We start from the raw sequence: 21,799 nt of genomic DNA on the forward strand, positions 1-21,799 counted from the left end.
AAAAGGGCTAAACATGTAGGGGAAGTAGGAAGAGTAGGGAAAGGGAAATAAGGGAAAGAAAAATATATGAGAAAAGGGAAACATGGAAACAAGGTCTTTGTAAATAGGGGCGGGGAAGGGGGTGAAGGGGAGATGAGGGCATGGGGACAACACGAGAGCCAAGATTTGTGTGTAAAGTATCAGATCCCAGCGACGAAGGAACTGTCCCGTGTACTGAAAAGTGCAGTAAACTCAGTCAGGAGACTGGGTGCAGCCGGGCGGTGGTGGGGCCTCCCACAGCTCTCCTGGCCACTGCTGTGTGCCCCGAGCAGGACGCAGTGTTCCAGTCCCTGCCTTCACCTCTGTGTCCCTGCCTGACGTCGGGGTGGCTTTGGCTGTGACGAGCTGTCTCCACACAGGCCCAGCAGCCGTGGTCAATCATTCGTGAGCTAGAAACCCTGTCGCAAGCCGCGACGTCAGGATCCTGCCAGCAGGTCCTGAACCTGAAAGGACGAGGACAGAGAGACGGGAGGCACTTTTCTTCTCATGTTCCTTGCTTGCTTTATTACAGAACCTTTTCCTTTTATACTCTCCAGCTGCACGGGAGCGAGAGTACCGCCCACACATTCCAGAAGGAAACAATAACAACTATTATGGGTTCCTTGCAGCATGGAGCCCACTGCTCCTCAGTCACAAAAGGACAAGACCTACATCACTGTGCCTGAGCAAATGAAAGCCAGTGGCTGATCCAGGACTTCACAGCACAGAAGACCTTTCCCCTTTCCCCTTTCCCCGTGGGGTCAGAAGCTGCTGGTCTGTGGGGGGTCGCTGTGCTTCCCTGTCACTGTCACCTCCTCTCTCTGGCTCGGTTGCCCTCCACAGTCGCATCACACCAGTGGGAGGGGGCGGAGGACAAGCGGATAAGGAAGCGCACTTTAAATGAGACAGCCAGGCCGGCACCTCAACGTCCCTGGCAGGTGCACATGAGGTCAGGCCGGGACAGGTAACGTTCGTGGTGCTGAGCAGTGTCTGTCAGACCTCAGGGCTGAGCCTGGAGTGTGTGTCGGTAGGTGGTCTCCTCCACCGGGGGAGCAGGAGAGGTGTGAGCACTTGGAGCAGTGCATTTCTCATAGCTAGGAGAACTGCAAAGAGAAAATCACAGTCCAGTACAAACCTCACATCACGTGAGCTCCATGATGTTTTTACCTGTGATTTTACCTTTTCGGTCCTACTCTATAATTATGTGTATCTAAAAGGATTGGACCTGATGCTTTCCAAGCCCATGTGCAAGCGTTGTGCTTTATTTATAGACCCATAGCCTTTCATTCCACTGTATATTCTACTCACTTACAAACTTCAAAATCATATACTACACTACTGTAGAATTTTTAGTTTTTGTTTTCTTTTTGGCACCAGGGATTGAACTCAGGTCCTTGTGCGTGCGAGGCAGGTGACGGAACCACTGAGCTAGATCCCCAGCCCCTACTGTAGAATTTTTTAACAATATAAAAATAGTCTTTGATAAATGAATTCTGTTAATGAAAATGTACATTTCTTTTGCTTTATACACTCTGAGTTCATTTTTGTGCAACTCTTGACATTGCTCAATATTTTTTGACCAATAATCTTGTCTTCACTGCAGTCTTTACATCTTTGTTTCTTAATGTGTAGATGAGAGGGTTAAGGCTGGGTGTGATGATCGTGTAAAAGAGTGTGAAGAACTTTCCCTCCTCCTGGGACGTGGCATTTGGTGGCTTCATGTACATATAAATGGCTGTTCCATAAAACAGAGCTACAACGGTAAGGTGGGAACCACAGGTATTGAGGACCTTTCGCCGCCCTGTGGTTGATCTGATCCTCATCACAGCTCGAGTGATGACTCCATAGGAGATGAGAATGAGGGACAGAGGGGTGAGCAGAAATACGACTCCAAGAGCAGACACAACATACTCAATTACTTTGGAATATACACAAGCCATCCTGATCAATGCTGGCATCTCACAAAAAAAATGATCCACTTCTCGGTGCCCACATCTTGGCAATCTCAAGGTCAAGGAGCAAATAATTAAGGCACTGCCAAGGCCACCCAGCCAGCAGGTCAGCACCATCTTCCGACAGAGCTGAGGGTGCATTATGACCGTGTAGTGCAGAGGCTGACAGACAGCAGCGTAGCGGTCGTAGGCCATCACGGCCAGCAGAAGACACTCCGTGGCTCCCAGGACCAGGGCAGAGAAGAACTGCAGCACACACCCTGCGTAGGTAATGGACTTGCTCGGACCCCACAGGTTCACCAGCATCTGGGGGACGATGCTCGTTGTGTAACAGAGATCCAGAAAAGACAGATTAGACAAGAAGAAATACATGGGGGTGTGGAGCTGGACATCTAGGTGAGACACAAGTATGATGGCTGAGTTTCCTAGCAGAGCCACCATATAGAAGAGGAAGACAAGCACAGCGATGATGGGCTCCAGTTGAGGTCGACCGGAAAACCCCAGCAGGATGAAGTCTGTCCCCAGACTTCCATTGCTTCTTTCCACTGCTCCCCATGGAAGCCTAGGAGGCGACGCCATGGGAACAAACAACGCCAGCCCTCGATGTACAGGACGACTGGTGATGCGCATTTCCCATGCACAGCACCTACGTGTTTTCTCCTGTTGCATGGCTTCAATTCCTCTCCTCGGCGCCTCCACCCTCCCTACATTGACTCATTTCCAAAGTGATGCATCCTACTGAGTGTGTGTTGTTGCAAAGGCTAAGGGTCCCATGTCCTCTGGTTCTGTGTGTGTCGTTCGATTACAGAGCCATGAAGTCTACTCCAGGGATTTCAGAGCTGGATGTATTGTCAGGAACGTTTCCTCTTCCAAACGGAGACGCTGTTTATTACTTTAAGTTTGTCTAACCCTTAAAAGGTACGAGGATGTTTATGTCCAGAAAATGTGCACGTGTACCAAGTTCCAGCTGAGGTAGGGACCTCAGGAGCAGGCGACATCCTAAGTCCCCCAATGCTTTGATCACCCACACACCAGGCTGTGTTCATCCTTTCACGTTGGGATGGTGTGGTGATCTCAGAGCCATGAATTTTAAAGGCCCGAGTCCTGCACTGTCCTCCCAGAGGGCCCTTCCAGGGGGGATTCACGCCACGCCTGATTCATATCCACGGTGGCAGGGAAGTGAGCTGCACAGGGAGCAGCCACACTGCAGAACCGGTGCTCTTCCTGCCCTGTGCCTGGAGCATCTGCCTCCTCACAGCCAGGCACTGGCCCCCTCTTTTCTTCTGAAACAACAGAGGAAGTCAGTTCCACGCGTCTTCATTTTTAAAAAAACCCATCAAGTGCCACTGTTAGTATGAAATCAACACAGACTCACAAACAAAAGTAGAAGTTGGGAGATGTAGGAGACTGCTCTTGGAACTGTCATGCGAGTCAAGAAACAGTGCTGCCAGCTGCCCCTCGGGCCTCTCCTTGAGCCTCACGCACGGAGCCCCTCCCTGCCCCAGGTTCCCCTGTCCCATGCTCATAGTAACAACCTCCAGCACCGGAACATTTCAAAACCCAAATGCACTTCTCTCTAAAATACTGTTTGTATCAGCTCATTTGAAAAGTTGCGAGTGTCCTTTGTCTCTTAACAACATTCGACTTTGTTATGAAAGACACTCCTTTTTTAACCTTTCTTTGTTGTTGTTGTTGTTCTGGTAGTCGTGCAGATTGAACCAAGGGCCTCACACATGGGAGGGAAGAGCTCTCTCTCTCTCTCTCTCTCTCTATCTCTCTATCTCTCTCTCTCTCAGGTGTTTGCACAGTGCCTTGAATGTTTCATTTGGAGACCAGGTCACACTTCGTGGTGTAGTCGTGGGCCACCATGCATGACTTTGAGTTTCCCTTCCCATCCAGGCCCCTGCTCGACTTCTCCTGACACTGCCTGGTCTCCATTCCCATGCCAGAGCCTGGACTGTGTATCAAGACCAGCTGTACCTGTGTTATAATCACCCTTGGCCCCTCCTCACCTTGCAGATCTGAGGTAGCTGAGGAAATGCCATGAGCCTCTCTTTCCCACCCGCGAATCTGTCATCCAGGGAGAATCTGCTTTGTGGGATGGAAGCCAGCAGCGTTACCCGATACGGTAAACTCAAGTGTACATCACGATGCTAGTTGCATGGAGCTCATTCAGACATCTGAAAACTCACTAACAGTGCTTGTTGGATTTAATCCTCTCTGGCAAGTGCATCAGTACCTCAGTATTATTTATATCTCACCCCCCAGTCCCAGTTTTGTTTCGTGTCTGACTGAGGCGTTCCCTGTCTCCGACCTGTTGCCACCCTGCATCTTCTGCTGGAGACATCAGGGAAACTCACCAGAAGCCAGAAAGTTGGCTGGGGCACGTCCGAGCCTCCAGCTCCACACAGAGCACACAGCCCTGTCCTTTCAGGAGCAGGGCCGTCCTGGGGTCAGGCAGGAAGAGCTCTCATGGTGCGAATTCCTGAAGCCCCAGGAGGCACTGACCAGCAGTGTTGCACTCTGTGCCCACCCCACTCGCGCTGCAGTGCAACAGGGCACCTGGGAGTGAACGCAACTCACTGCTCAGCTCACACGCTGCAGAAAAGTGAGTCATGGAACTGGTGAAGACCGTGAAATAAATTGTGCAAGTGTATTTTTGGCTTGCTCTTTGTAATCTTTAGTGCACCGTTTTGTTGCTTGTATTTATAGATACCTTTTTCCTAATTAAGGAGATGGCACCACGCTGGGTTCTGGGTATTCCCCGAGAGGCCAACAGGCAGAGAGCAGGTGTCCGTGCAGCTCTGCAGCTGCCCACGTTGGTGCGGCTCAGCCCTGGGGGCCAGGGCCACGCAGAGGTGAGCAAGGAGTGCAGGCCCTGGGCAGGGCTTGTTCACGTGCCAGGGTCATGGACGGGCCTCTGAGACATCAGAGCTGTTATTCTCTGCGTCCTTTTAGATTTCTGTGATGCAAATTAATTTCAGAAATGACTTTCATATGAAATTAAATTCATAAAAGTTGAAAATGTCAACCTTACCTAGGAAAGTAACATTTTCCCTTGAAATTAGTTTATTCGGAGGGTAGTGTATTAGCTAAAAGGAAATAGTAAGCTCTCCAGATAAGCATGTATGGGACAAAAATATTTGCTTTTTAATAAATGAATGCAATAATCATAATTCTAGATTCATAACCATATGATCACTGTTCCACTTTCAGTGAAATATAAACATGGAAACTATTGAATTTAGCATTCATTAGAAGTTTGAAATTGACCAAAACTCAGCCCTATCTGTATGATTTTCCATTATTCCCCTCTTTCTGGCTACACTGGAGAGTCGTAGTCCTGAATTTGTGTTTTCCTTTTTAACTTGCTTTCATTAGTACCTCTTTGGGACACATGATGAAGACGTTCATCCGGGGATGTGGTACACACGGGCCGGGCTGAAGACATTTATGCCCCTCCCCTTCTCCCTGCATCTCATCAGCCTCCCCCGGTTCCCCTCCTGTCTCCGCAACGTCAACGTCTGTGCTTCCTGTCATCTCTCTTCTATTTCATCTTGAAAGATTGTATGCGTTGTGTTTCTTCTATAGGAGAAGCCATGCAATATTGAAACTTCTGTGTCAGATTTATTTTACTTAGCTACGGTCGCAAGGTGCATTTCCACAAATGACTCTAATTTATTTCTGTTTATGCCACTGTAGTACTTAATTGTGTATGTATACCACACTTTCCTTATCTGTCCACCCATGATGGGGTGTCTTCCAACGTCAGCCATTGTGAGCAGTGTTTCTGTAAACGTGGTTGAGTACATATCACTGCAAAAGCTGACCAATACGGTCCACGGAAGTGTTGTGCAGGAAACAGTAGGGTGGAGAGAGGTGATGTGAACAGGCTTCTAGCAACAGGGGTAGATGTTGTTCTAGCAGGAACAGCTCATAGATCGATAGGAATTTTGTTTTTCCCACAGGTTAATTTCTGTCTGTAGCAGTTTTGTGCAGCAGTCATGCTGCCCTTAGCTGCAGTATTATCTTTCCATCCAAGACATCACAATGTCACAGATGGAGACCTTCTCTGTGACCACTTTTGTGGGGAGTTGTTCTGTTCCCACGGGCCAACAGTGGGGTCCTCAGGAAAGCCAGTGTGAGGAAATAAGCAGGCTAAACTTGGACTATGAAAAGCTGATTTATGAATTTGCAGCACTCATAATGTTTTCTATCAACTATGAATGTATTTATTCCTGAAAAAATGCAAAAAATTGCTTCTTCGGATGATATTCTTATTACTTGTCTTTCACAAAGGAAATCTCTTACCTGGGAAAGGTTTTCCCACAAAAGGTAGTTTGCAAGCCATTTTGAACATACTTATTTTAGAAGCAATAGGTAGCATGATTGTTAGGTTCACGTACCAGTCTGCACAGTGTTGTTTCACTGACTCTGAGGTGGAAAAGTTCCACTTACTGTTGATCCTCTGAACTCTGACCCAGATTGTTTGCAAGAAGGATAAAAGGAGAAGCTTCTCTTCCTCCTGGTGGCAGCACAGCCACTGGCCCCTTTCAGCATGGGGAGTAGATCCAATCCTGTGTCTCCTCCTCCTGTCCTCTGCACACCCTACCCCCTGCCTGCCCCAAGCAACTCTTATTTTGGGCCCTTATGGGTTTTTTCATAATAAAAGTTATCTGTCTCTATTCAGTATTTTCCTTCTAATTGCCATAATCAATTTGATTACTCTCCAACTACTGTGGATATTTTACTTTTCAGGAAACCAATTAGGTATTGCATAAACCCAGAATGAGATACTCAACTTCTGCTCCAATGCCTGCTTTTAGGAGCCATGAAGAAATGTTCTCAGAGTTGCCTTCCTCTGCCCCTTAACAATCCTCGTGTGGTCAGAGCAGCAACTAGGTGTCCTGTAATATATATACAATGCTTTCACTTCCGGTTTTGGTATGAGCTTGGGATTTGAAAATCTGTGAGTTTCCACTCAAGGCAAATTTAGTCTATGAGCAGAGGCTGAAAGTGCACATGAATCGAGTAACGTGGCTCAGTCTGCTCTTGAAATCTGTTTTATTCTCCATCCCGTTGGTGTGCACTTGCTGTCACTTGAGAGGAATGAATATAATTCATGCAACCCTTCTGTAAGCAAAGAGCAAAGAGAAGCAGTAGGCTTGTGCCACACCACTGGGAAGAGAGTGCCTATGTGTGCTGCATCCCAAAATAGGTCATTTATAGTACATGTGACTTCACTGTTCCTATGTTTTCATTTCTTCTCTCCAGCTTAAAAAGCGGGAAGTACGACCATCACAGAAAAGACACTCTCTGCTCTATATTCTGTTGTTGAAGGATATCTGTAAACATGGCATAAAGTCCAGAAGAGAGGAGACACCTCTGAAACATTTTCTAAGAGATACTGTAGCTTCCAAAAAGAAACACTGAAGACGTATGAACAGACACTGACTTACGTCATGGGATATTTGGCCCAGCGCCTCAAGGACAAAGACCCGACCTGGAGCAGCTTTGCGAGTGATCATCCCTCACAGGAGGGGCCTGGTCGTCAGTGACAGCAGAACCCAGGGGATGATGGTCGTGGGATGGACCTGGAGGAGCACTTACATGGTAGTTAAAGCACAAAACCGCAACCGCTAAAACGACGAGTAAAATTAATGAGGTTTTATGAATAGTGAAATGATTCCGTTTCTGTTACTGTAGGGGGTTTTTGTCGCTGTTAATATCTGCTTTTAAATTGTTGTCTCCAGGCTGCTCACAGTATGGAATCTATTTGTTCACTGGAATTTAACCCCGAAAAACCTGCAATTAGAGCAATGTTTAAGTCATAAAGCTCATGGATTCAACCTGGAGAAGAAGAATCACAGCAACACAGTCTCAAATTCCCACTCACTTAAAGATTTGAGGAGATAGCCTGGTTCTTTAGATTGGGCACTAGACTGAAATAAAAAATTTAGATATTATTTCTAAAGTTTTGATTGTATTTTTTGGAGTACAGTTAGTTGCAAATCATTCTTCGGTGTGTGTATGTACTTTTATGACTAGAGAGTTGTCTAGTCAGTTTCCAGGATTCCTACCTTATCTGGATGCCCAGAGCATTACACTTGCATTCATCTGCTGAGTGTCTATTTTTCAGTTTGAAGTAGCCTGAAATTTCTACAACATCTTCTAAAGGCAAAGAAAAACACATGACAAAAATCAGTTCTATGGCGTTGTGAGAACTGTGGATATTTCTGTATTCATGCTTTTGGGACCAAGCAGAGAGATGCTGCCCTCCGGTCGTGGGCACATTAGGGCCAGGCTGACAAAGCACCATCATGGGCTAACATGGGAGTTCACGGTTTCACGCTCAGAAAACAAAGGGCCATTTCCACATGCGGATAATTAGAAACACATAAAAAGCTGATTGAAGTAGAGGGGGAGCTAGGAAGGGGCTCTCGCAGAGCTAACAAGCATGACAAAGCTCTGTGAGAACTTTAAGAGCAGGGGGACACTGAAGCTCCGTGACTGCAGGGGACAGGGCGCGCATGGATCCTGGAATCGGAAGACACAACCTTAGCGCAGGGACTTGGAAGGAGCCCTCGCTTCGGGGAGGAACACGGAGCCAGGAATGAGGATGGGTAACTCTTTCTCCGCAGATGCTCCGATCAGGGGCTGGTGCCCACCGATGGTTCAGCTCAAGCGGAGGGAGAGAGTGAGGGAGTCAGGTGGACGTGGTCTTCTTCAATTCTCTGCCGAGTCCAAGCACCAAACAGAAAATGAGGAGGATTTCCTCAGAAACGGAGGCCATTGGTGTGTTGTCAGCCGTCCACCGCTTAACAAGGCCTGAGATGATCGACTTCTACAAAGAAAAGGTGCACGCGGGCTCATCCTTTTGGGGTTTCTAGCTCACGAATGATTGACCACGGCTGCTGGGCCTGTGTGGAGACAGCACATCGCAGCCAAAGCCACCCCGACGTCAGGCAGGGACACAGAGGCGAAGGCAGGGACTGGAACACCGCGTCCTGCTCGGGGCACACAGCAGTGGCCAGGAGAGCTGTGGGAGGCCCCACCACCGCCCGGCTGCACCCAGTCTCCTGACTGAGTTTATTGCACTTTTCAGTACACGGGACAGTTCCTTCGTCGCTGGGATCTGATACTTTACACACAAATCTTGGCTCTCGTGTTGTCCCCATGCCCTCATCTCCCCTTCACCCCCTTCCCCTCCACTATTTACAAAGACCTTGTTTCCATGTTTCCCTTTTCTCATATTTTTTTCTTTCCCTTATTTCCCTTTCCCTACTCTTCCTACTTCCCCTACATGTTTAGCCCTTTTCTTCCAATTTCACACGGTCAGTTATAAAATTCGAAGCTTATTTAGAACTTTAATTTCTCACACCAGAGAAACTATTCGCTATTTCTCTTATTCTGGGAAAGAGATTGTGTAAAATTGTCATTAATTCTGGGACTGAAAACTCTACATCGTAGTGTCCATTTCTACCGTACCTCCAAATTTTATGGGACTATTCAGATGATCTAATTTTGTTTCTGCAGTTAGTAGAGCATGTACTTTTGATTGGGTTGTACTTCTTTGGAACTGGAAGAAATCCCTCCATTACTCTAAGCTGCTGAGCTCATCAACTTTGTAGTATTTCCCTGCTGGTACAGTATGGACAGGCTCTGGGTGAGCCCCCAGGCTTCATGTGATTGAGGCTCAGTGGCAGTGGAGGACATTGTTGGATGTTAAGAGTTGGGGCCTCGTGGAGGTCCTTAGGTTGTCACGGGTGTGAGGTGTTTCTCACTTGAAAGGAGGAAGGGGTGGAGAAGAAAAACGGCTAAACTGACCATCTGCTCTGCCTGCTGTGACCCTGAGCTGCTGTAGAGGAGAGGAACGTATTCAATGGGCAAATGCTCGATGGACTCAGAGCTTGAGGGAACCGGACTTATCAGGTGCAGAGTGAGGAGCGCACAGGGAGTGTTTCCAAGACGACGCTCATGAGATGGGACTGCAGGGTACGTGTGTGAGCACAGCCGTGAGAGCAATACAAAGCCGTCGTGCTTGAGTCCCAAGTTGCAGTGGTTCAGTAAATCTCACGCCACGGAGGGCAATAGCGGTTACAACAGAACCAGTATTGTCTGTCCAAATACTGTGAATGTCGGCCCGTAGGATGTGGCAGCTTTCCCAGAGTCCTCAGAATTCATTCTTCCCTATAGCATAAGTAGAATGACTAATAGCAATCTACAGCTGGACCTCGTGACTTTCCCTGCATTAATTTGCTACACTTCTGAAGAGTATTGCTAGTTGTCTTATCTGCAAGGCTGGTTTCTTTCATTCCTGATGAATTTTGGCAGGAATTGCTCACAGTGGTATAGCATTTACTTTGGTGTTCGACTGAGTATGGAGAAGCAGTTTTCATAATTAACTTTTAAGAGTATGACAGTCTTAAGGATTCAGTTGCTAATTTTTTAATAAGAGACATCTTACACTTTTACATCCAATTCTGCATCAAAAAGCAAAAAAGAAAAACTAGAAGTTTCATAAGAAATAGCTAATTAAGAAACATCTCAGAAACACAGCAATGAGTAGGGGCTTAGCAGCTCCCACGATAGATGACTTGGCCCTGGAGGAAGGTGAAGTATTTGTGAATCCTATGGACATCCTTGTTCAGGCAGAGAAACATGTAGTAAAATGATAACCAGCGAGATTTTTCAGTAGTTGACTGTAGAGAAGCAACTTCTATCCCGGCAGCGGAGTCCACGGTGTCTGTGGCTGCAGGAACAAACTAGGCACCAAAAGGACACTCATTAGTCACTCACACCATTCGTACTTGTTTGTCCTTGCTCCTTTCAATTCTGCAATCGTGGTGGTGGGAAGAGATAGTAATGTAACACATCACCCCAAAACCATTTTTTATCTCCCTGGCCGGGGCATCCTAAACGAGTTAATCACCTGAGAGCGAGAAGCAGAACCCAGCTCTGCTTTTCTGACAGACGAGTGATCGCTGGTGAACTATGAACCTGCAGGAGTGGAGGGCGGAGACCCAGCACCTTGCACGGATCTGACCAGGACGGCAGAGAAGCCCACCTAGGGAACTCTGTATTTCCTCAATCTTGTCTCGGATGCACCCTTTGAATTTTATTTCTTCTGATGGTTTACCGTCTATCTTTTTGTTCCTTTCAACTGAATCTATTCTCCATGTTGTTTCTGTCACAAAAACCACAGACATCATGAGTACTGGCCTCGGTGTTTAAGATGCAGACAGTGAAGTCAGGGCTCCCCCAAAGGTCAGGAGTTTCTCATGCGCTCCAGGAATTTGTTCTTGCAGTACTCCATGGGGAGAATCTGTGTTTTACTTTATTTTATCTTTGCATCCCTGTGTTGGGAGTCCATGGAAAAGCACCGACGGGAAGGCGAGTCTGGGATCAAACCTCCATGGTGAGGGTGGTGGATGGATCGAGGGTGAGGCTGTGCTTCAGAAAAGTGCTGTCAAGGCCCGAGAGGGAGCCTGTGTCCCTGAGCTCTCAGCCAGCCTCACCAGCCGGGAGAACCTGCACATGGAGACCAGGGAGCACTGCGCTGCCTCTGACAATCTCAGCTGACTGTCAGAGCTGCTAGATCCAACCTGGGTCGCTGTAGCCCTGATCTGCTGAACTTCCTCCTAAAGAGAAGATCATCTTCCTGGAGTGAAGTGTGCACTGTATTTGGTATTGGACTTTCTGCTTGTACTCTCTTCCTTTGGTGCTTGAGCCCTAAGGGAAGATTTCCTGTGCAAAGGGCTATGATATGAACAGGAATAAATACATGGTGGGGAGAAGATACAGAAAATGAGCCATGAGGAAACAAATTAGCAACCTTAGCGATGAAGATGAAAACTTGAAAACTAGGGTGCTTCTCTCCTGTGGGCCTGACATGATGTGTTCTTTGTATTTCTGTTGGAGGTAGATCCATCCCGTGAGAATGACATAAATGACACACGTTACCATGTGTTTAAGACACAAAAGGAAAACTATAAAATCCCTTACGAATTCTGTAATTATATAGTTATCTTTAGGAGAAACATGATTTCTGAGAATTCAGCAAGCGGCTTATTTGTTACCTCACTAATGTTGAAAATCTCACATCTGAATGGCTGTTAACATTGAAAATGTCAGTTTTCTCTGGGGAAGACTATTCGGGAAGAGGGAATGTACTGAAATGAATTTTCATTTAGGAACAGTAAGGAAAACACATTGTGTATAACATCCTACAAATGACACAAGGGAAGCTTTCCGGGGAGGCGCGGGTCTTCCGCTCTAACTTGGCGTTCAAGGGCAGTGTTACTACTACGGCCTCTCAGCGTCCTCAGAGCAGGGCAGCGCTGAGGGAGCCATCCAGTCTGGCTCTGCTGTTCTCCCTTCCCACCCTAGCTCTCTGGTGTGAAGGGCAGAGGCAAAGAATGTGGCCGAACTTCAGTGTGGGTGTCCTGGGATAAGAGGGAAGAGTGCTCGGGTGCTCCCCTCCGATTTTCTTTCCAAGGAAACTGTTGAACCACCAGGCCCATGCAGGTGCGAGTCCTGGTGTCCTCGTGGACAGAGCAAGGAGGGCAGCGACCGTCCACAGCGTCGCACCCTGGGACTCACTGACCTTAGTGTTTTCACTGTGGAATACCACATCGCCGCCCTGTTCACTCTCGGGCTGTGAGCTCAACATGCACACTAAATGGTGTTCTTGCCAGTAAGGGGTTCGAAACACCTCCCACACAGCAGAACCTCCTTAAAGAGAAAACAGGAAAGCACTGGAAGGCAACGCACCTGACTGGCTAACTTCTGCAGGGTTCCTTGAAGTTGGTTGCTTTTCGTCACAGCATGGATTGTTTTGTTCTCGAGTGCCGTGGGAAATCCTGTCAGATGACTGGCTTCAATTTGAAAGTGGTAGAGGGGTTCATTCCAGGACTGCAGCATCCTGATGATCAGCTTGACGATGTCTTGTGACTAAGCAGCCACATCAAGGCAATCACATTAAAACAAATGAGATGAAGCTGGTTAATTACATCTAATTAAATGTAAATAACTTTTTCTGATAACCTGACCTTATGTATATGTCATTCCTGAGATTACATAAAATTGTTTGTGGATGACACACCTGGGAGAGGTGTAGTATTTAAACACCTCGCCCATTCCTTACTACCCTAATTCAAGCAAACACACCGAACTAGCTAATGGAAAGAACTAGTTTCTCGATGCGTGTTCTCAGAGATGAAAACTGATATTATTTTCTTCCTGAATTTCTATCTCTTCATTTAAAATCGTGTTAAGACACTGCTTATGGCCGGGAATTAGAAGAGAGAGAATGTAAGAGTAACAATTGAGAACTCGGCCCAGTGATGGGGGCTGGGTACGCAGCCTTGGTTGTGACTGGAGCCGAGGCCAGCGTTGCTGCCATCAGAAACGTGGCGAAAGATTCACTGGCCGCGCGTAGGGTCGCGGCTTTCCGTGTAGACAGAGAAAGCAGCCAAGTGAGAGAAGAGGGAGAAAGTAGAGCCTGAGGCTGAGGTCAGGCAGATTTCGGGGAAAAGCTGCTGTGCAGGGGCCCCGGTGAGCCGAGTACACCAGTCTGCACCTGCTGGCCTCACAAACACGCACGCGTGTGCAGCGCAGCTCCGACTCTGCCCGCTACGAAGGCCGCAGGGCTAAGTGAGAAGCAGGTCGGAAACAGCATCATCAGCCTGGTCAGTGAGTGCGTCTGGCCCTGCTCCATCGAACAGCTGATTTTTCGAGAGGGGCTCACCTGCATCTGCAGGAGCTGGTTCTCCTCAGCCGGGGTGGAGATGGAGTATGTGTGGCAGTTACTCCAGTTTCGCATGATGAAGAGTGAGCCAGGGAAATAATGGTTATGCTGGAAATGGTTAAACAATCAGCTGTTTCGCGGGCTGTGGCCGGCACCTCCAGGCCGGGCCTGTGCTGTGCTTGTGGAGCTGGCCGAGGGGCTCACCTGCATCTGCAGGAGCTGGTTCTCCTCAGCCGGGATGGAGGTGGAGTATGTGTGGCAGTTACTCCAGTTTCGCATGATGAAGAGTGAGCCAGGGAAATAATGGTTATGCTGGAAATGGTTAAAATCAATCAGCTGGGCTTTAGGAACGGAAAAGAAGTCATGCCTTACCAGAACACTAATGCAGTGGATACAAGCGTGATTTTTTTCAAAAAGGAGAATTCCACAGAAACTGAAAGTGAAGAATCACGAAAGTAACTAACACTTTTTGTATTTTCTCCATTAACACTAAATCAAAACCTTTTACAGCTCACTTTTCATCTAATTGTGTCCCCTTCTAATTGTTGCTATGCCTTTGTTTTCTCACTCTTGCTCCAGGTTACTGTTTGGAAGAAAAGTGCCATCTAGCAGACTAAAACCAGCAAATCCGTAGAACTATTAGTGTGTTAAGTATTATTGTTTCTAGTATTTGAGCCAAATGCAGGATGCATGGGCATCTGAGTTTATCTGTCTAGCTCTTGTTTCCTGTGGGTGCAGATAGATAGTTTCCCTTAAGGAGCTATTATTATAGGCAGCTGTGTTAGGTAGTCTCCTAGGGCTAGGTACTCAATGGCGTCAGGACAGGGGTGAAACGCTCCACAGCTGGGGCCACAGACACATCAGTTGGAGGCCGGGCCTCAAGATAAAGCCAAGACGACCAGACCTAATACTTCCTCAAGGAGAAACACTGGCCCTAATGAAGTCTGCATAGCCGACAGCCAACCCTGTGGCTCTGTGACCAGAGACCTCTGGACCCACCATTTCCTAGGGGAAGCCTTTGTCCCCCTGCGTGTGTCCAATTGTCATGTGACTTGTTTCCCAATTAGCCACTATTACCCGATAGCTGTACCTGGAACCTTACTGACTGATCCTGGCTGTGGCCCACATTTTGCCCATGTGGGCTGTGGTCTATAAAACTCCCCTGTAGAGTAGAGTCCCTGCTGCCCACTTGGGTCCCCTCCTACCTACCAGGATCTTTCCTATCAAAAATACCTTCCTACCCTTAACCTCCGTTTTTGCTAGAATTCATTCTTTGATTCTTAGAGAACACAAGTTAGGCATATCAGACAGCTAACAGGTTGGGAGGAAATATAATATTTCATGGTTAATCTCTGATATCATTTCCAGTATCATTATGATTTATTTCCCCTCAAAATTTTACTTACCTCAAGTTGAAGTTAAAACGGGTATTATCACAGATCTGGTCTAACGCTTCCTTAATCACCTCCTAGTCCTCACACCCATCTCTTCAGATAAATTCAGAATATGAAGTTGTTGTTGCGAAAAAATGGTTCATAATGCAGGGCAAAACATTTTAGGAAATTCTAAGTAATGGATCGAGGTTGAAAAGAAAAAGAAGTGCAGAGGCTGGTATTAGACTAAACTTGCAGAACTTTAACACGACCACTCGGCCAATTTGAAATGTAAATGGTGGCCAGTTGGAAATGAGGAATGCACGAAACAGGAGCTAGGGAGAAGAGAAGCGCGAGCATCCGCCTTTATTACACACCGGGCTCTTGGTCTGCACAGAGACCCTTGGTGATCAGAATCCCTAACCCTTGGCTACTCCTTTGTTGGCAGAGAAGAGACGGGAGACAACATTCAGGGCAACTTTGGTAGGAGAAGACAACTGTTTCCTCTTCTGCACCAGCCCTCTGTTGTAACTACAAACTGCACGGGTAATCTTACAACAAGGATGCCTAGCACTTTGGGGCTCTTGAAAGCTGTTTATTTCAGGATTTCCCCTCTGGCATGAATTTAGTTTCATTTCTTCAGCCCTGCAAACTGACTGGAATGCTGTTATCAGTGCTGGGGCATCTGCAGCCTGCTGGGTGGAGAATGCCCATTGCTGGCCCCTGCATGCAACAAGGGGTCAGTGCTGTCCCTCAGTACCACTGAAAGGTGACTTATGTCAGGAACTAAAATTTCTAAACATTCAGAGAATTAAGGGGAAGTTTTAAACATGTATTACATCCTTTGACAATCTGAGATTTCATGAAATTTTCTTTTTTGTCTTTTTCTCCTTGTTCCCCTTTGCGGGGGGGCTTATGCTTTCTTTGAACTATTAAATTTGAACTATCAAACTTAGGATTTTATATTTGATAAATGTGTTGTGTTTAAACTGTAATGCAGCCCACTTGTTGGTGGGATCACTCCTTTGGGGAAAAGGAAAAAAGTGAGGTACTTACAAATTCCAAGAACAGTCCTAAGGAATAGTTCCTCAGGTTCTGAAACTGGTTGAAGGCCTTGTCCATCAGGCACAGGCAACACACCCAGCATGAGGAGTCCTCAGGGCAGTTGGTCTGGGAGGCCACATTCTTCCAAAGGAGCAGGCCAGACAGGAGCAGGAGCAGCAGGAGGGAGCCTGCTCAGGAAAACACCACCCACTGTGAGATGATCTGTTTAGCTGAAGTGACCCACAGTCATCCTGCTGAGGGGAACACAAACCTTGGCTCTCTGCTGACATCATGCGTATTTTGGTGCAGGAAGAGCTGGGATGGGGAAAAATAACACCTTGCCCTGTGCCCCCTTAGACATATAATTACATCTGCCCAGATAGAAGCTTGAGAAGTGTGGTTTCCTGCATATTTTTTATTGCTACCAGAGTGCTTCTGTTCTTTGCAAAATTTAGAGCTCAAATTAGCTCTCCTCTGGGTGTTTTAAATCATTGTTTTAGTGTAGTTTAATGGTTTGGGGCTTTCTTTAGATTTGTAGGCAGTCAGACTTTCTAGAGATTGGAGTTTTTAACTCACTTTCTGAGATTTGCACTTTGGAAGCGGATATAACAAGAGCAGCACAGTTAACCCGTTCATCTTCATGGGAATAAGGGCGCGTGATTTGCTTGGTTGCTCACACTGAGCAGGCAGAGAATCCCGTCATAGAACTGATGCCACACGTGGACCTGCTAGCTCACGGCAACAACCCACTGCCTTTGCCTGAGAGTGGGTCCAAAGTTGTTGTATTGTTCTCTGACTCGGACCTGTGCATTAGTTCTGGGAGAGCCCGGGGCCCTTGTGTCCCTCACCACCTTATACCGCAGGGTCCTGAGGCTCAGGGTGCTCGGGTGATTTCCCCCAAGGCCCGGTGCAGCGGGGGAGGCAGAACCCTGATGCTCCAGTCTCGCCCCTGGCAGGGTGGTTCAGGGCCGGGCTCTGGGCTCTCCCTTGGCCTCTGTCAGCGGGGCCCCCGTCAGCAGTCACGGGGACAGGGACAGCAGAGGGCTTCCAGTGTGTGAGGAGAGCAGCGCTTGGGCTTGAGTTGCAGGGTACTAAGGCCCGCGCAGCCTGATTTTATTCACTTTGTCTGCTCTATAAATTTCCCTCATTAAAAATCGGTGACCGATGGAGGATGGCTTCGTGAATGTCTTATTTCAGTAGATGGAAAACAGAGCCCTCAACTGTGAATGATTTACACTCACAGAAAGAAACAGCATGCAGCTTCCAAATTAAAATTGGCTTCTACTTTCAGTGACACTGCTCCAGAACAATTTCTGATGTGACAATGTGACGATCAAATGACTAAGCTCCATAGAAACTTTGGTAAAAATCTCCAAGGTAAAAATAAACAGTAAAGATTTTTTTTTGAGACAGGGTCTTCTTTTGTAGTACAAGATACCCTCGAACTCTTGAGGATCCTCTTGTCTCGGCCTCCCTTGTTATAGGGTTAAGATGTGCATCACTACACCCAAGAACACATTTCAGATTTCTATATAAAAAAATTCCTAAACACAAATACCTTAAATAACTAAACACAACTAAAAATTATTATTGTACAATGTAGCTACATAACATACTGATTACAAATTTAAAATAATATGTTATATATTTTTTTAATTTCCAAAAATGTGATAATTCAACAAGTTTCCTTTTTGCGTTATAGTGAGATCGCATCGCCAAAATGGTGACAGTAGGCACATGTGTAGAAGAAGTATGCTGTCCAAACGGAGCTCAGGGAATTCATGTCCACAGATGTTCTCACCTCAGCCCACTCCCCTGCACATTTGTTATCTAAGTGATTCTCACAGTGTAAGAGGGGATAAAACAGATAGAAGCCTTGCTGATTATATCATTAAAAGTGTTGCGATTGTTGCTAATTTATTATTCTTGCAAATACCATGAAGAAAGCATAGGTAACTGGTCAGACCTGTTTTTCCTTTCGAAGTCATTTGGCTGGAACCACATAGGCAGAGCAGTTAAAGATACACATCTGAGAGACCACATGGCTGACGAGAGAAGGAGCCACGTTGGACCTACTCAGAGAAAAGAAAGCAACTCTAAACAGGTGAGTGGAAGATGGACATACATCCCGATGCCAAAATCAATCTGAAGTAACAAATCAGTGGATCAAATAAAACCACAGGACTTCATCCAACAGTGCATCAGGCCGCAGGGCTACCAGTGGTGTGGGCAGCATTCAGCAAGAATCCCTACACTGCAAGTCCCCAAAAAACTGTTGGACTGAAAAGGTGCAACTAACTCAGGCCCCACAGGATAGAATGGAGGGTAAAAAAAGCCCTCTGGCCTATTTTGGTTTCCTCCACACAAAAGATGCTATAGCCAGCAGCAAATTTCGTTGGCAAACTCAGAATCAAGCAACCAGAAACAACCTACTCCTTCCCTGAGACACAGACCACCAGTTCCTTTTTCTTTTTCATTCTTTCCCTCTGCTTGGTAATCAAGAAGTGAGGGACTTCAGTGCTTCAGGAGTGGAGAAAGGACTGGCGACCACTGGCTTGAGAGAAAGATGCAGAAGCCTACGTGGGAATTAAACTCACTGCAGGAGCCTGGAGCCAAACCTAACAGCTCAGACTGTATTCCCAGCATCAGCAGCACCCACTGTCCCGCCCCCACCCTGTGAGGAACACTGGCCCTGCACAGAGAAGTGCCAGCAAGGGGTGAGGCCAAAGAAGCTGTGCGAAGGCCAAGTGGAGCCACGTGTGCACGGGAAAGGGAGCAGCCTCACACTGCCCCTGCCTGAGGACAGCACAGCGAGCCACAGTAAGGAGGCTGGGTAGGGGGACATCCATAAAGCTTCTGGCCAAGGACCTGCCCAGTTCCCAAGAGATCACTCCCACAGCCAGCACAAACCCAATGTAGACTTTGCAGGGGTGTACAGCACAGTCCGGGGACACTATCTGCCTTGGACATTACCACAGAATTGTGCACTGCAGAGGAATATTTTTCTCTGTGCTGGTTGAGTTTCCTTTACTCTGAATTTTCTCTCTTTATTATTTAGGGTTTCACCTTTAGTTCTACCTTGTTCTATTTATCTTCTTTCTCGCTTTCCTAACTATCTCACTTGAGTTTATGATATTTTCATGTGTGTGAAAATCATCTCTTGTCTTTGTGCTTCACTCTTACAATCTTTTTTTTTTTTTTCTGTCTTTCTTGCTTTCTCTCCTGTCCTCTCCTCCAATCTCCCAAAGCTTGGGAAGTAAGTCATCTGCTGTCCTTCAGCCTTGCCCTACTACATTTCCCTTCATTTGTCTCTCTGTTTTGCCCCCTCTCTCTTAAATCCCCCCTGATGGGGGTAAAATCACTCTACTAAGGGGAAACATTGCAGACAAGCTCCTGGTTTATGTTAGATTGTGTTATATAAGTACAGATCTTGCTCATATGGTTAAAGGTACCAAATTAATACCACACCGTGTCCATTTCTAGGCTGTGCTTGCTGCTATTGATATTGCTAATTGTACCAATTTACCCAGGATGTCCTGCCTGTTGCAATCAGCTGTTCTCCCTTGCTATGACAACACTGCAATTATCTGGTGCCATAACCATCATCACAGTCCAGTACCAAAAACTGGGACGAAAAGCTGAGACAAATAAATACCAAATACCAATCCTTAAGAAACTGGGGAGGCAGGACCTTGAGATAGACACAAAGACCAAGAGCCACATCCACCCAGAGGACATCTCTGAGGAACAGAGATGTCCTAGGGAAGTCTCAGCAGTACTGACAGAGCTATCTGCTATAAGAAATTTACAACCATCAACTCAGAAAACAACAACAAAAAAAGGAAATCCATGAAATAGATTCAAACAGACATCCAGGAGATTAAAGTTTCATTGAGAATGTACACAGTAGACTGAATGGAGGTGAGCACAGAATTTCTGATCTAGAAGGCAGGAGTTATACAACAGCAATATACACTCACCCACATTTACAGCAGAATAGTTTGTAATAGCTGAAATTTTGAAACAGCCCAATTACCCATTAACTGGAGACTAGATAAACAAAAACTTTTTTACATAAAATGGAGTACTAGTCAGCCATAAAGAAAAAAAACTGGAGATATTTATACCTAAATGGTTGCACATTGAGGCCATACTCTTAAGTGACATTATATGTCACACATGTATAAACACCAAATAGTTTCTCTGGTGTGAAAAACTAAACACGTAAATAAGCATCAAAATGTATATTTGATATTGTGTAATAGGAAAAAAAGGTCTAAAACAGAAGAGGAAGTGGGAGTGCAAGGGGTAGGAGAAAGGCAAAAAGGTAAAAGAAAAAAATGTGAAAATGAACAACATGGAAACAATGTCTTTGTAAAGAGGGAAGAGTGAGAGGGTGAAGGGAGGGCAGGGGAATGGGGAGAAATAAAAACTAAGATCCCAACGGCAAACGTAACGGTGTTGTTTACATACAATGTACCAATAAACTTAATAAAGTTTGAAAAAAACAATAGTACATGCAACAGGACTTTGGAAAAAAGCTGGGTAGCTACGCTACTTGCAGACAAAGTAGATATTAAACCAAGACTGATTAGGAGAGACAAAGAAGGTCACTGCATCCTTGTAAAGGGAACAATCCAAGAGGAAGAAATAACAATCATAAATATATGTGCAGCAAACATCAGTGCACTCAACTATGTAAAACAAATATTAATGGAGATGAAAAATCAAATAAGCACTAGTGTAACTGTAATGGGTGACCTTAATATCTATCACAAATGGACAGTCCACCTAGACAAAAAAAATCAACAAAGCAACAGCAGAACTGAACTAAACCTTGATGGGGGTGCTGTGCTGCAAATGTGCCTTCCTCCTCACCCATTACCCTTAAAACCATCAAAGCATGATGTTCTGCAGACCTCAGCTACTCTCTTGGTTGTGGTTACAGAATGCACTGCAGAGACACTGGCTCATACTGAGCATCCTGATCTACCTGCAGTGTTTTCTGCCTCTTGCTGTTATAACTCTGACAAAGAGGGACTCAGTGAAGAGGGTGATGATAAAACCCTTGAGGAAAGTATTACAGCATTTTCATTATCAGTGCGGCTGAAAGTAAAATTCATAATTTTTCTGTGCTGGGGACTTGCGCCTCTGCTTTGTGAGAACAAAGAAATTTTAATATACCACATGGTGTGGCTTCCTCTTTACTTGCAAATGTTTCCTGTTTCCTCTCGCTGCTATAAGTTGCACTGCAAGGGGCCAGACGGTCAGGGGAATTTTTTAAATAAATAAATAAATAAATATTGAAAATCAGATTATAAATTCTGGCTAAATAACAAATGCATCATTCTTTTCCAATCTAAAGAAATGTTTAATCAGTGTTTGGTTTCCAGATGTTTAATTAGTGTTATTTAAAACATTTCTTCTACATTGCAAATTCTGAAATTACAATTATATGATTAACTTGCCCTTCTATGTACTTTCTGCTTACAGATTTCTGGTAATAACACAAGATTTTGCTACTGTTCTATTACTAGCGTGTTTAAAAAGATTATACTTACAGGTATAAAATGCTTTTATTCCTTCTAACTCTAATTACAACAGATCTCTGTTAAGTTTTGACTAGCCTTAGTTACAATTGTAAATCAAAAAATTATAAAAGG

The 21,799-nt window shown here is 45.9% G+C and overlaps 2 protein-coding genes across 2 annotated transcripts in view; both read right to left on the reverse strand.

Moving 5' to 3' along the window:
* Positions 1-1,534: 1,534 nt before the first annotated feature.
* LOC104876362 (putative olfactory receptor 2W6) lies at positions 1,535-2,557 on the reverse strand. Its single transcript, XM_010644334.2, has one exon. The coding sequence runs from the start codon at positions 2,547-2,549 to the stop codon at positions 1,584-1,586; it is 966 nt and encodes a 321-aa protein (XP_010642636.1). The 5' UTR covers positions 2,550-2,557; the 3' UTR covers positions 1,535-1,583.
* Positions 2,558-9,250: 6,693 nt separating this feature from the next.
* Positions 9,251-21,799, reverse strand: part of LOC104876361 (prolactin) — a 36,883-nt gene continuing 24,334 nt past the window's right edge. Inside the window, exons 3-6 of the mRNA XM_033759502.1 lie at positions 16,149-16,324; positions 13,924-14,031; positions 12,744-12,923; positions 9,251-10,735 (exon numbers count right to left, since the gene is read on the reverse strand). Coding sequence (XP_033615393.1) covers positions 10,544-10,735; positions 12,744-12,923; positions 13,924-14,031; positions 16,149-16,324 — 656 coding nt within the window. The 3' untranslated portion in view covers positions 9,251-10,543. The remainder of the gene's footprint in view (positions 10,736-12,743; positions 12,924-13,923; positions 14,032-16,148; positions 16,325-21,799) is intronic.

The sequence above is a fragment of the Fukomys damarensis genome, unplaced genomic scaffold (genome assembly GCF_012274545.1).
Source record: "Fukomys damarensis isolate Sample0158 unplaced genomic scaffold, DMR_v1.0_HiC HiC_scaffold_37, whole genome shotgun sequence".
NCBI lineage: Eukaryota > Metazoa > Chordata > Mammalia > Rodentia > Bathyergidae > Fukomys > Fukomys damarensis.